The following is a 12,858-nucleotide window of genomic DNA, read 5'->3' as shown; positions in this document are numbered from 1 at the left end:
AGCTCAAAGCAGAAAGCAAAATTTTTTTTGCTCCCCAACACGTGAGATTGATTCAAAAATGGTTGCAAATCTATTGGCCAATTTTAAAATGGTGTATTCAGTGGGTGTTCTTGTGCGCATGATGTTTGTCATTCCACTAAAACTCTGAGAGAAAATAGATATCTAATTGCTATGGTTTTGACGCTCCATCATCTCACCAAGCCGCAATTTCTTCCCGTGGATATGTATATAACTTTGGTGCACAATTACAATAAGGATTACTGAGCAGCAATTTTGTTTACACAAACGCCTGCTCTTCATGACCACTATGGTCTTTAGATAGCTCTGGGTAAACCCGTTCAGGCTACGAATAAATGTGCAATTGCGGATAAAAATTAATGACAAACAAATACTACGATGCTGCGCTCGCACTGTTCAGCTCATGCGCCTACTGTCAAAATTTTTATTGCCAGATATAGAACCAAAAAATAAAGATGTGTGCAGGTTAATTTAGCTAGAACAGTCTGTGCGCGCACTTTCTTTTATTGTTACTGTCTTTTTAATTTAAAATGTCACGATTATCTCTGTTTTTCTGTTCTCAGCTTTTCGAAAGATAGGCTAAAATTAGCCACGATGTGTTGCGATTCACTATTGAAAATGTATTTTGGAATTTCCAGATATTTATAGCGAAAGTCCAGATTTTTAAGCGGGGGATTTTTAAAATCCGTTTTTCACGCAAAAAGGCATCGTCAGAGTCGGCTGAAGCTGAGTCTACAGCGACGCCTGAGACTCTGTTCAAGCCAAAGCCCAAGGCCAAGCGTGTGCGCAAGAATCCATCTTCCCCTATTTCTTTTCTTCAAAAGAAGCAGCGAGCTGATTAATATCGTCAACCATAGTGGCCTATTGCTACTAGTTTCTAAATACTTTATCTGGGGGAAAGATGTCAGTTTGAAGCATATTTGTAGCCTCACTTTTTTTTTATAGTGTTAAAGGACAAAATATGTAAAGCTTTCAATTTGCACACAAGTTGTCGATTGGCGGCTAATCGATCAGCGCTAATTTTTAAAGTAAACAAATCAGCTGCACTAGTGCTTGGCTAACGAGTAGGTGCCAGCCTATTAAAACAAAAATGCTGGCTTTGATCGGCTTTTTTTGCCCTTTAGCGCACCTGGGGCCAGCGTCCTTCATTTTTGCTTTGCTGCAAGCGAATTGAATTTTTGTTTCACTTTTTCTCGATTCGTTATTAATTTTATTGTTTCTATTTCTACTTTTCTTATTCTGTTGTATATTTACACTCACACCCACACCCGCACATTCACCTACACCCACTTTTATTTATTAGCCAGTCTTTCCCACTTGACATTTCCTTTCAGTTTTTTTGTTGCATTTAATTTTTTTCCTTTAATTGGTTCCCTTTACAATACCCAAATGAAGCAGCAACATGCTTAGCCAGACTGCAGATACACCAAATAACAGACATCGCGCATCGAGACCAACTGGACGCGCTCCAGCTGCCGGTCTCGCCATGGATAGTTTGCGGAATGCCACAGGGGCCCCCAAACCCGCAGTCGGAAAGGCCCCGCCAGCAACTAATATCCCGCTGCATCCCCGCAAAGAAGCGCAGTTTTATTCCGAGTCTCACAGCACGCCAGCGAATGCTACCCAACACATGACACGGCCACATAATGAATCAGCACGCTGCTATTACGAAGCTCTCATTTCGCGCGGAATATCGTTGCTACAGCCTTACAGTGTGCTGTTTATAGCTGAGGCGTACCATGGCTGGTTTCACGCGGCTTCGGTTGATGTCGCCGGAAGCATTTTGCAGCAGACAATAGGCTACCAGCGAGAGCACAGCCAGCAGAACAGCGATAGCATGACGAGCAGCTTTGTCGGGGATGCATCAGGCGACGGCCTTGATGTTCGCAGCATTTACTGGCTGGCGCTCTGCTACTGGAATTTGGGCGAAGTCAGCACAGTCTACGCGCTGCTTGGCTCGATTGCAGTCGAGTCTGAATTTATCATCGATCAGTGTGATGCTGATCCCGAGGCTGCGGGCACAGCAGCTAGCAGCAGCGGCCAGTATGGACTGGTGGCCCGCGAGTCGCCAAAGCTGCGCAGCAAAAAGGCACTCGCGTGCGGAATGTGGCTTTTGGCGATGAGCTGCACGCGGCTGGAGAAATGGCAGGAGGCTGAGGACCATCTCACAGCGCTCTCAGGAATTTTGCGGTTGATATACCCTCCGGACGAGCCCGGAAAGAGCCGGGGTGCTGACACAAGCATTGCAATAAGAAACGCGGCCGACACCCTCTATGCTGTGCCGACTCTAGCCGATGTGTCGGATTTGCTGGGGCTGGTGTGCCTACGCACGAACCGCGCAGCCCAGAGCGAGCAGCACTCTGCCGATGCGCTGCGAAGAAATCCGCTCTCGTGGTCGTCGTGTCGGCGGTTGTGCGATCTGGGAAACACACAAAAGCTATCGCAATCACTTTTGGGCAGCTTGGATGGCATAGGCGCGGAGTTGCAGACGCAGAGCACAAACAGCATAAATCAGGGCTGGGTCGACAACAACACATTAGAATCGACACCGATACCGGCGTCACGCATATCAACAAAAAGTATTCTCTCTACTGCGACTGTTCCACCGTCAGTTATTCCTAGAAAGGCCGGGCTGTCAGCGCGGCTGGCTGCGGCTGGCCAATTATCGCAGCCATCTCGAATAGGGACAGCGAACGCAGGCGATCCCGCTGCTAATGCACGACCGCGTACGCGGTTGGTCTCACAAACACTGACATCCGGATCCAATTCCGGTGGTAATAATAGTGGCGGTAGCACCAGCAATACCACTGTCTTGTCGAGCAGCAATAGTAGCAACCTACCGGGTAACCGTACAAAGGTGACGGCACTTGCGCTGAGAAGCGGGCTGGATCTTCGCCAAGAGGCACAGACGCGCTCTGCATCATCCATCCCGACTCGTACGCCTGCGAGAGCACGCCCAGAGACACTGCTGACAGCCGATAGAAAAAGGCTGCGGAACGGCGTCCCATTGAATTCGACACTGTTTAAGCGTTCAAAAGAGGCAGAGTCAGTCAATGCAACAACAGCGGCGACCGTCGACGCACACGCACTGTCGCACATCCATCAGCTTGTTAGGGTTGCTGGTACAGTTTTTGCGCACGCACAGTCGTATCAAGCACCGCAGGCGTTGGCGGCCTTTGCCGAGCTTTCAGTTGAACACCAAAACTCCGCGTGGGGGCTGTGTTTGCTGGGCCGGATTTGCTTTGAGACTGGCCGGTACCCCGAGTCAGCTCATGCGTTTGGCGCAGCGCACCAATTGGCGCCCTACCGCACGCGCGACATGGACATTTATTCGACGCTTCTGTGGCACACAAAGAACGAAGAGGCACTGGCACAGCTTGCGCAAACGATGGTTTCGGCAGGCCGCAACTGGAGCCCCGAGGCCTGGATCGCCGTTGCCAACTGCTTTTCGCTGGACGGCGACCACGAATCTGCCTTGAAGAGCCTCGGCCGTGGAATCCAGCTGTTCAAGGCTGCGCATGGCGGGACGATGGTTGTGCCGCGGAATGAGTCGGGTGGCGTGAGCGGCCTGGCATACGCGCACACGTTGGTGGGGCATGAGAACGTTGCTGGTGAAGATTTGGATCGCGCACAGCAGGCATTCCGCACAGCAATCAGGATCGACTCGCGCCACTACAACGCATGGTACGGCCTAGCCATGGTGTACCTGCGCCTGGGAAAGCTTGATTTATCCGAGTACCACTTTAAGCGTGCCCTAACTCTGAATCCGCACAATCCACTGCTTCTCCAGAGTGCAGGTGCCGTGTACGAGCATCGCGGCGACTACCCGAGCGCACTAGAAGTGTACACACGCGTTGAGAGGCTGCTTGAATCGGGCCACTCTGCAAACATTGGCATGAGTATCACGGGCAATAATGGCATGGTTGTTCTTGGTCTGCAGTCGCATTATGCGATGAATTTTGTTATGTTTAAGCGCGCCCGAGTGCTTGTGGTGCTAGAGCGGTTCAGCGAAGCAGCATCCATTCTTGAGAAGCTGACTCGTCGGTGCCCGCACGAATTCAATGTCCCGTTCTTGCTAGGACAAACGTATTCCAAGCTCCACCGCTATCGCGAGGCGGCAGCCTGTCTGACACGCGCTCTGGACATTGCGCCTGAAAACAGCCAGAGCGTTACCGAGGCGTTTGATGCGCTTTATCAGCAGAGCGCTGATGGCCAGGAGAACATAGAGCCAGACCAAGAGAACAGCGATGCTGATCTGCCTGGCCGGTTACTGCATACGCGCTCTAACAGAGACTTGCGCACGCCTACCAATAGCGGGTTTGGACGCAACGGCGAGATGCTTTCGCCAACATCTTCGGTCGAGTCCCCGTACTTTGGCTTGCCGCCGCCGCCACTTTATGCTCGCGGGAGGCGCGGCCGGGCTGAGTGGAGCCATGACTGGAGCGCACTGAGCAGTGCTGATGACCGGATCGAGCGGGCAATGGATTTTGATATTTAAATAAAGTATGAGTTGAAAATGGTTAAATAAAGACGCAGCCACTATATAGGTTAGCTGAGGCTAGCTATCGAGATAGTGGGTATAGCCCGATTTTGGGCCCAAATCTTATTTTTCTTATCCAAAAAGCAAGCAATATTATCAATCAGAGGTCTCTTCTTTACCCCTGACAAAACAAAACATCTCACAGCCGCTTAAAATGGTGTGGGCGGGTGGATACCCATTATCTCGATAGTTAGCCTCAGCTAACCTATACATTATATTTCGTGATTCAATCACTAATACAGTCCCAATTAGCTATCGGCCACTATCTTGATAGTAGGACATTCTCCACAAGGCTAATGAGTGTCGGCTGGATCTTGCACCACCCAGGGTGTGCATAATATTGCTTCTTGTAGATAATTAAAAACGGTATCTAATAATTCAGACCAGCCCCTGCAGATCTGGATCTTGTACACCAATATACTGCTTATGTAGTGGATGTGAGTGTTAACCACAAGAAGCTTGTGAAAAGAGCGAAATTCCACTCCCTCAAAAAAACCTTGTATACAGCATGCCACCATGTTCAGTGTTGCTGGATTCTTCCCACTCAACTTAAGAAAAATTGGCTCATATCTGTTATGTTAAAAATATATATATTTGAACAAAATGAACTAAAAGAAAGTTAAGAGATAAACAACCTTTTGTTCATATTCATTAGTATTTATGTGTGCGTATGAATTCCCACATATCCAAGTAGGGGATTAACTAGCAATTGATGCATTAATCAATCGCCAAAGACAAGCCACATTTTCTTGTATCACACGCGTGAGTGCACATACACGAAAACCACAACACTGACTTGTCAAGATACCAGTCTGCTTACAGGAGAACCAATTCTCGTCAATGGAGTGTGCAACTGGTGAAGTGCATAACAAAGCAAACGAGATATATATAAGATGAGGTCGGCTTTAGTTACGCTTTTGGTTCCATTGATAATAAAAACCATAAATTAACACCTCACCTTTAACACTACATCATAGTGCTCCACATATATCCCCCTTTTTAAGTTCCCTAAGTAATTTTCTGATACTTGAATATAATAATTTAGACCCACATTTTTATAGAGCATAACAATATTAATATTGGCTTTTTGAGCAATTAAATCATACTTCTGCTACTGGAATTGGTCACTATATCCGGTTATTACAATGACACCACAGCTCATTTTGAAGCATGGAAACAAACGTGTAGACAGACAATTGATTTTAAAATGTAAACATGCTTCTTCAGGACAAAAATAATGATGTTATTGCGAAAATAGTTATTGGTTGATGGCAATCAACTGATTAACCAGTCTTGGCTGTTTAGCAACACAAACAATAAGTCACACAGTGACCAAAGCAATATGCTTTCTACTCTTCACCTTTCGCAGTGCATAGCACTTATTTATTAAATATACTTTATATCATTATAGTTTATCTACACGTTCATAGAACGTTCCTATATTCCAACAATAGTGCTCTAGTTATCAGTTTTATTCAAACAGTTTATGAGAACAGCGTAATGGAATATAAAATAGTTAGAAAAAGTACCAATATCAACGGGACATTATTGTGTTGGATCTAATTCTCTATTTTTTCTTACATCTCTCTTTATATTGCTGTGGCTCCAGATTCTGACTAGCTTGTGATACGCCTTTCTGAGCTCTGATTTCTGCCCCACATGGTCAGTGACCGCTTGGGCGTCCCACTTGTGCGCTTCTCCAAGGGCTACTTCATACACACTGTCATCGAGTTGCCTGCAATATTTGCAATGATTTATTTTTTTCAATCTGCGCGAAACAGCTACTTGGATATTCATTTACAGAGATAATCAGTGAGCCCAAAGCAAATTAACAACGTCACAAGTGTTTCTTGACTAATCTTGGAGCCAATAAGCAGCATATTAAATGTTTTTCAAGCTAATTTTAATTTGTTTTTATTTTAAATTTCATCTAGCAAGTTTCAGTATATACACAAAATTTTATTAGTTTGTATTGTTATGTAAGAGGGGGTGGGGAGCACTACTGTAATAGTGTTAAATAATAGGTGCAAAATTATAAAGGTTTTATTAGTGTTTCTAAAGTGCTATTATTGCCGGCCTCGCCTTATATATATTTCCTTGTCTTTGTGGCACTCACTGGCAGTTGTGTGCTCCGTTCGCGAGAACTGGTCCTTATGAAAGTAACCCGGGTTTCTGATATGACATAATTGGCATGTCTGTATTCTTGCGCCCAGCACATACATTTCGGGACAGGCAGTATGTCCGGATGTCAGTTGTGGCGCCTAATTTGATCCCCTGTAATTTGGCCCATATCAGATCCATCTGTGAGCTGACGAGAATCTGTCTCATGGTTTTCGCCCTCAGCGTCTACCTCCATATCCTCGGGCTGCATAACAGTATTATACACTCAAAAACGCTGACTCCAGTCATGAGCCGAGCGCAGTGAAAAATAAGAAATTGGCGGTGGACTGGATGTGTAGCCTAGAGTTGCATTGGCAAGCGTGTCAAAGTTCCCAGCAGCTCGAAAGGGATAAAGAAACGTGTAATGAGTATAATCTAGTGGCTGTTATAGTGCCAAAATTTTGTTTGTTTGATTTTCCCACACTTCCTACCTTTTTAGCTCCCTACCTCTATGCCTTTGTATTGCCTGTTTTTTATTTTTATTTTTTTATGAGTTGCATCTACAACATTACAAGCTGATCAGACTTGTAATGATTGCTGTGCCGCCATGTATTTAATAATAAATTTAATAAAACCCCGAGAACATTTTACAATGTTTCAAGGCCCATGGACACTCATCTTTTTTTTGTTTATTCTTTTTTTTTGTTCTGTTGTTTTTTGTTTGTTCTGTTTTTGTTCTTTTTTGTTCTGTTTTTGTTCTGTTTTTGTTCTGTTTTTGTTCTGTTTTTGTTCTTTTTTGTTCTTTTGTTGTTCTTTTTTGTTGTTCTTTTTTGTTCAGGCAATACATTAGCAAGGAGGGCGGGTAGCAGCAAAGGGAGGAGTGGGTAATGAGGAGACAAAATATGAAGATAAGGGCTGGTTGTATGACGAAAGAGGATTTGACGTGGAAAGCTAGTGGGTGTGTTCAAACATTCCCTGGCATAAGTTGTGTTTTGAAAGTGAAAATGTGGACTGTAGATTTTGCGAGCGAAGGGTTGGTTATTGAAAAGTCAAGAGGAGGTAAGTGGTATCCGCGGTCGCTGGTGGTATATTCCATATACAAACATGGTGTGTAAAGTGTAATTGGTAAGTAGTGTTGTAACAAATTGTGGTTGGGATGAGAAACCAAAGAAATGTCTTGGGAAGTGGACGCTCTATTTATATGAAACCTGGCATTCAAATGGATGGATGAGAAAGGCAGCTAAAACAGACCTATCATTTAGAAAAAGAGATGGAAAATAAAAAATACAACGAGTTCGTTTTTCATCAGCCTAAAATAATTTTCCCATGTTTTTTTTGCACCAAGAGGCGTGTATTTTTGTAATTAAACAAGCCCAAACTGCCAAAAATAGTAGCAAAATATATCTCCATGTGCTTGAAAAATGTAAACATTGCATCATTTTGATTCCAACATTGCATCATTTATGCCGTGAAATAAAGTGAAAATGATTTTGATATTTGCAAAAATACAAACATGCATTCGGCCATTTTTGCAAGACAAACAATGATATCTTTTTTTGGGAGGGGGGGCAGATTTTGTTCCGAAAATTTACATGTATATTTAGAGAACCTGGGTAAGAGGCCCAACCTGAAACATAAGCAATTGGTATTTGCTATAAAGGATATTAATCAAAAAATGATATTTATTTTTTCCAAGGAGGACAATTCCTGGCTGCCCGACAGCCAGGAATTATATGCTCTCCTTGGCATGTAAATAACCTATAATAAAACCTATCATCATTGCTCTGATTGCCACATGAGTAATCAATTAATCTCAGTAAGGCAACATGCAAAGCCATGTGCCTTAACTGTGGCATATCATTGGAGTCAATTCACAAACTGATTTGCGTAGCATTGGATGTCAGTGCTTTAAAAGCATGTTCACAAAATGATGAATCATTTCCAGTAATGACATGTACAGGATGCTGCTTCCATTATTGCTAAAAATCCCATGTATAAATAAGACATGGTTTCTCGAATATTCAGTCGGTAGTTCTTTAGGCACTCTTGCTCCTTTTTTTACTCACAACTGCAAACATCTTTATTTTATTTACCAGCAACCATCATTTTCAACATGCAGCTCTTCTAATTCACCACTCTTGCCCTGATTGCCGTTGCTGCCACTGCTGTTGTGTGCGCTGACGCTTATGCCAATGCCATTTTTGACAGGTTTGGAGTGTTTCATTACCCAAAGAAACCCTCTTGGTGCACAAAAAGAGTGCAAAAATATTTTAGGCTAGCAAAACACAGAAACCCACTGCATTTTCATTTTTCCATCTCTTTTTTCAACTGGTAGGGCTTTTTTGCTGCCCTTTTCCATCTATTTGCATGTCTCATTTCATATAAAAAGAGCGCCCAGTTTCCAAGTTTTTTTGGTTCCCTATCTCCCTCCCAACAACCACTTACTTTAAAATACTACCACCTTTTTTCCAATACACACATATTTTCCTAACATTAGGACATCATGACTACAGTACACGCGCACACATGCAGCAGCATTAACTTCGACTTCAACATGGATTATTGGCTTACAATACATAGCTTTTGTGGGAGGGGATCAGACACATACAACAGTTCTCGCACAGCATCATCCATTGGACTACATTGGCTCATATATTATATCCGCCGTCTGCCACAGCCACAGCCATGCTCATTTGCGCATCACAAAAAAATAATGTGTCTAGTAAACATTCGGTAAGATATCTGCAACTGGTCTCATCAATGTCATGTCTGGGATGTCTGGGTATATAAGGGGACCTAAAGAACACCCTTATAATAAAAATCGGGCTGGTTCCATTCCATAAGACCTGTAACTGTGGTATATACAGGGGCCCACAGAACATTTGTTCAATATGAATCCGGCTGGTGATACACCTAAGACCTGAAATCAGAGGCAGTGGAATAGGGGAAGGGCAGGGTTTACCCATATACCTTCTCTAGATTGCCAGCGTCTGGATGGGCTCCTCACAAAATCACAACATGGGCATGGCTAGAAAGAGTAGCGCATGTACCAAACCCAAAGACATGACAACCAGTTGCAAATATCTCCGAGCGTCCAACGACATTTTGCACTCGAAGCTCTATGAGCTCTAAACAGCTATCATTTGCGCGGCAATTATTTTTAGATGGCACTTTACTTTTAACTGCTAATTTTTGTCTTTGCCACCCATCATGGCAGAAAATAAAACCACTGTACATACTGTGATACAAGAAATTGTGGCTAGTTTCTGACGATTGATTAATGAATCAATCGCCAGTTAATTCCCTACTTGGACATGCGGGAATTCAAATACTAATGAATATGAACAGTGGAGGCTGTTCATCTCTCAGCTTTCTTTTAGCTCAAATATATATTTTTAACATAACACATACACCCCCGAAGTTTCCATTGAAAATTTAATTACAAAAATTAGACTGAAAGCCAAGAGAATGAATTTCGTAAATATCGCTCAAAAAAATCAGATAATATTAGAACAATAAATTGCATAATTTTAGTTTGCATGCACTTTTGCAGCCGCTGATTTAGTCTGTGTTTTAGTTGATCATGTGCAACAGCCATCGAACACGAATACATGTACAACTATTGGGCACTTGTCCAGGTTAATCTGTGTTGTGCTTAGTTTGCTGTTTAGTTGATAAGAGAGTGTTGGTAAAAATAAATATAAAATAAGAAATGACAGCAAGCATACAAACAATGTGGCTGTATTGTTATGGTAAGAGGGGGTGTGAGAAGCACTAGTTGTCTAGTGTTAAAAGGTATGGGTGATTTTATAAAAGGGTTTATTACTGATGTTCCTAAAATGCTACTAGGGCCAGCCTTGTCTTATATATGTGCCTTGTCGCCTTTGTTGTGCACATTTTCAATTTTGCGCTCCGTTAGCAAGAACTGGATCTTCTGCAAGCAAACCGGTATCTTGGCAAGCCAATGTTGTGGTTTTAGTGTATGTACACTCACGCGTGTGCATTGCAAAATGGGGAGCATGCCTGGGCATCATTATGATGCCTCCCTAATTTACGCCTGCATAATCAAATTAGTACCCTATCAACTAGCATGCAGATGGAACCTTGTTTCACGATCCTCAACCTCGACATCTACTTCTATGTCTTCAGGCTGCGCAGCATTGCATTAACGTTGCTATTTTTGAGTTGCTGTTATGTTAAAACTATATATTTAAACTAAAAGAAGGCTAATGAATATGAACAGCGTCCACTGTTCATATTCATTAGTATTTATATGTGCATATGAATTCCCGCATGTCCAAGTATGGAATTAACTGGCAATTGATTCATTAATCAATCGCCGGAGACAAGCCGCAATTTCTTGTATCACACTCTTCCCCTCTAGGCTTGTCCATCTGTTCTTGAAGACTAGGTATTTGTTTAACGCGCCTTTTGCGTTTCCTAACATTCTTTCGTGAATCCACTCATCTTTATCCTTGCTATAACCTTTCCAGCGCACCAAATATTGTCGACCAAAATTACGTTTGTCTCGGTGGTCCACAATGCATTCCAACTCGTACTCCTCGGCGTCAGACCTATTTACTGGTGGTGGTTGTGACTCATGAGCACGCTTAAATTGAACTGAGCGTGTATACGGCTTGACGAAGCAAATTGAAACAACCGGGTGAATTCGAATTTCAGGTGGCAAAGCAATGCGGAGGGCGTTTTTGCCGACAGTCTCCTCAACCTTGTATGGGCCAATCCAGCTGTCACCAAACGCCTTCTGGGACGACTGCACGTATTCGGGGTTTGCTAGCTTGCGCGCGATCAACACCTCGTCGCCTTTCTTGATTTGGCTTTCGACGCATCCTTCATCGTGGTACCTGGCGGCGCGTTCCTGTGATAGCATAATGCTCTCCTTTACCGACTTGATGATCTCTTTTAGGAGTCTGGCACGCTGGGTCGCCGTGATACTGTCGCTGCTGTCCGGGTTGTTGAGCATCGCTGGTACATATGGTTCCTGACCATAGTTGCAGAAGAATGGTGTGACTTTCGTGGAGCCATTTTCATACGAATTGTAGGCAAATTCTGTCAGCGCTAAATGCTTGTGCCAGTCGTTTTGTTGCATGTTGGTGACCGCCCGGAGCATACCTTCAATGGTGCGGTTAGCGCACTCAGTCTGGCCGTCAGTCTGTGGGTGATGTGCCGTGCTCATCTTAAGCTGTGTGCCAAAATGCTTAAACAGTGTTTTCCAGAAAGTTGACGTAAACTTTGGATCGCGATCAGACACAATTGTGCGTGGCATGCCATGGTAATGGAACACCCTGTCAATGAGGAGCTCAGCGGTCTGCTCGTCTGTGACGCTGTCCTTCGTTGGAATGCAATGTACTATCTTTGACAGGCGATCAACAACGATCATAATTGAGTCATATCCACCAGCCACAGGGAGATGCATGATGAAGTCCATGGATATGTCAGACCAAGGTCTCGTTGGCTGCTCGAGACTCTGCAGTAGACCATACTTCTGGTTATTTGGCTTAGTCCGCTGGCATGCGTCACAGGAATTGACGAACTCAGTGACATCGTTGATCATCCTCGACCAATAGTAGTGCTTCTGCAGGCTCTGGTATGTCCTGTCCACTCCCTGGTGCATGGCAGTCGCAGTGTCATGGAATTCAGCAATCAGTTTAGCTCTCAGGCGCTTGTTGCCAATGCAGCACCGGTTTTTCTTGCGCAGTACATCATTTCGGAGGGAGTATTGCTGGACCTTTTTGCGTTTGGCTGCACTTGTGTCACTTTGCTGTAGGATGTCAACAATGGTCTCCAAGTTCTTATCGCCCTTGTAAGAGTCGGACGCCTGTGAGAGTACTACTGGCTGTGCAATTGTGACAGTGTTCATGTCAATGTCATGTTGGTCATCACTCAAGTCACCTGTGTCCATTGCAATTCCTTGCTTGCATGTGGGTGTGACATCCTCCATCGGTGCTCTGCTTGGTACTAACAACTCCCCCTCCTCCCTCTGTTGAGAGATTGTGTCTATATTCTCGGAAATTTCGACTGCTGAGCGGACAATACCTGGTGAGCATGCACCACTGTTATCAGAATCTGAGCTCTCACTGTCGCTAATGTGGCATGTTAGATACTCTGTCGTCATTGGCTTTGGGCATGGTTGTGGAGTATCTCGTAGCACCAAAAACTGTTTCCCAAGGAGATCCCCTAGT

General features: G+C 44.1%; 2 protein-coding genes across 2 annotated transcripts; one reads left to right on the top strand and one right to left on the bottom strand.

The window, feature by feature from the left end:
• Positions 1-1,189: 1,189 nt before the first annotated feature.
• BX661DRAFT_183923 (uncharacterized protein) lies at positions 1,190-4,556 on the top strand. The gene has a single exon (XM_051536345.1). It carries the CDS (start codon positions 1,421-1,423, stop codon positions 4,514-4,516), a length of 3,096 nt encoding a protein of 1,031 aa, XP_051391033.1. The 5' UTR covers positions 1,190-1,420; the 3' UTR covers positions 4,517-4,556.
• Positions 4,557-7,260: 2,704 nt separating this feature from the next.
• On the bottom strand, positions 7,261-7,814 carry BX661DRAFT_183912 (uncharacterized protein). Its single transcript, XM_051536344.1, is given in 5 exon segments — positions 7,261-7,344; positions 7,368-7,392; positions 7,423-7,446; positions 7,466-7,609; positions 7,671-7,814. The coding sequence occupies 2 exon segments, from the start codon at positions 7,752-7,754 to the stop codon at positions 7,505-7,507; spliced, it is 189 nt and encodes a 62-aa protein (XP_051391032.1). The 5' UTR covers positions 7,755-7,814; the 3' UTR covers positions 7,261-7,344; positions 7,368-7,392; positions 7,423-7,446; positions 7,466-7,504.
• Positions 7,815-12,858: the final 5,044 nt, after the last annotated feature.

This window comes from Kickxella alabastrina (assembly GCF_025024165.1).
Source record: "Kickxella alabastrina strain RSA 675 chromosome Unknown BX661scaffold_14, whole genome shotgun sequence".
NCBI lineage: Eukaryota > Fungi > Kickxellomycota > Kickxellomycetes > Kickxellales > Kickxellaceae > Kickxella > Kickxella alabastrina.
This window is presented reverse-complemented; position numbering and strand designations above follow the sequence as displayed.

What these genes read in the sequence shown, in the direction of transcription:
- BX661DRAFT_183912 (XM_051536344.1), bottom strand. Translation starts at nt 7,754, where the DNA reads ATGGAATATACCACCAGCGACCGCGGATACCACTTACCTCCTCTTGAC. An exon ending in CTTCGCTCGCAAAATCTACA is followed by an intron (nt 7,610 to 7,670) that starts GTCCACATTTTC and finishes CACACCCACTAG; the next exon opens with CTTTCCACGTCAAATCCTCT.
- BX661DRAFT_183923 (XM_051536345.1), top strand. Translation starts at nt 1,421, where the DNA reads ATGCTTAGCCAGACTGCAGATACACCAAATAACAGACATCGCGCATCG.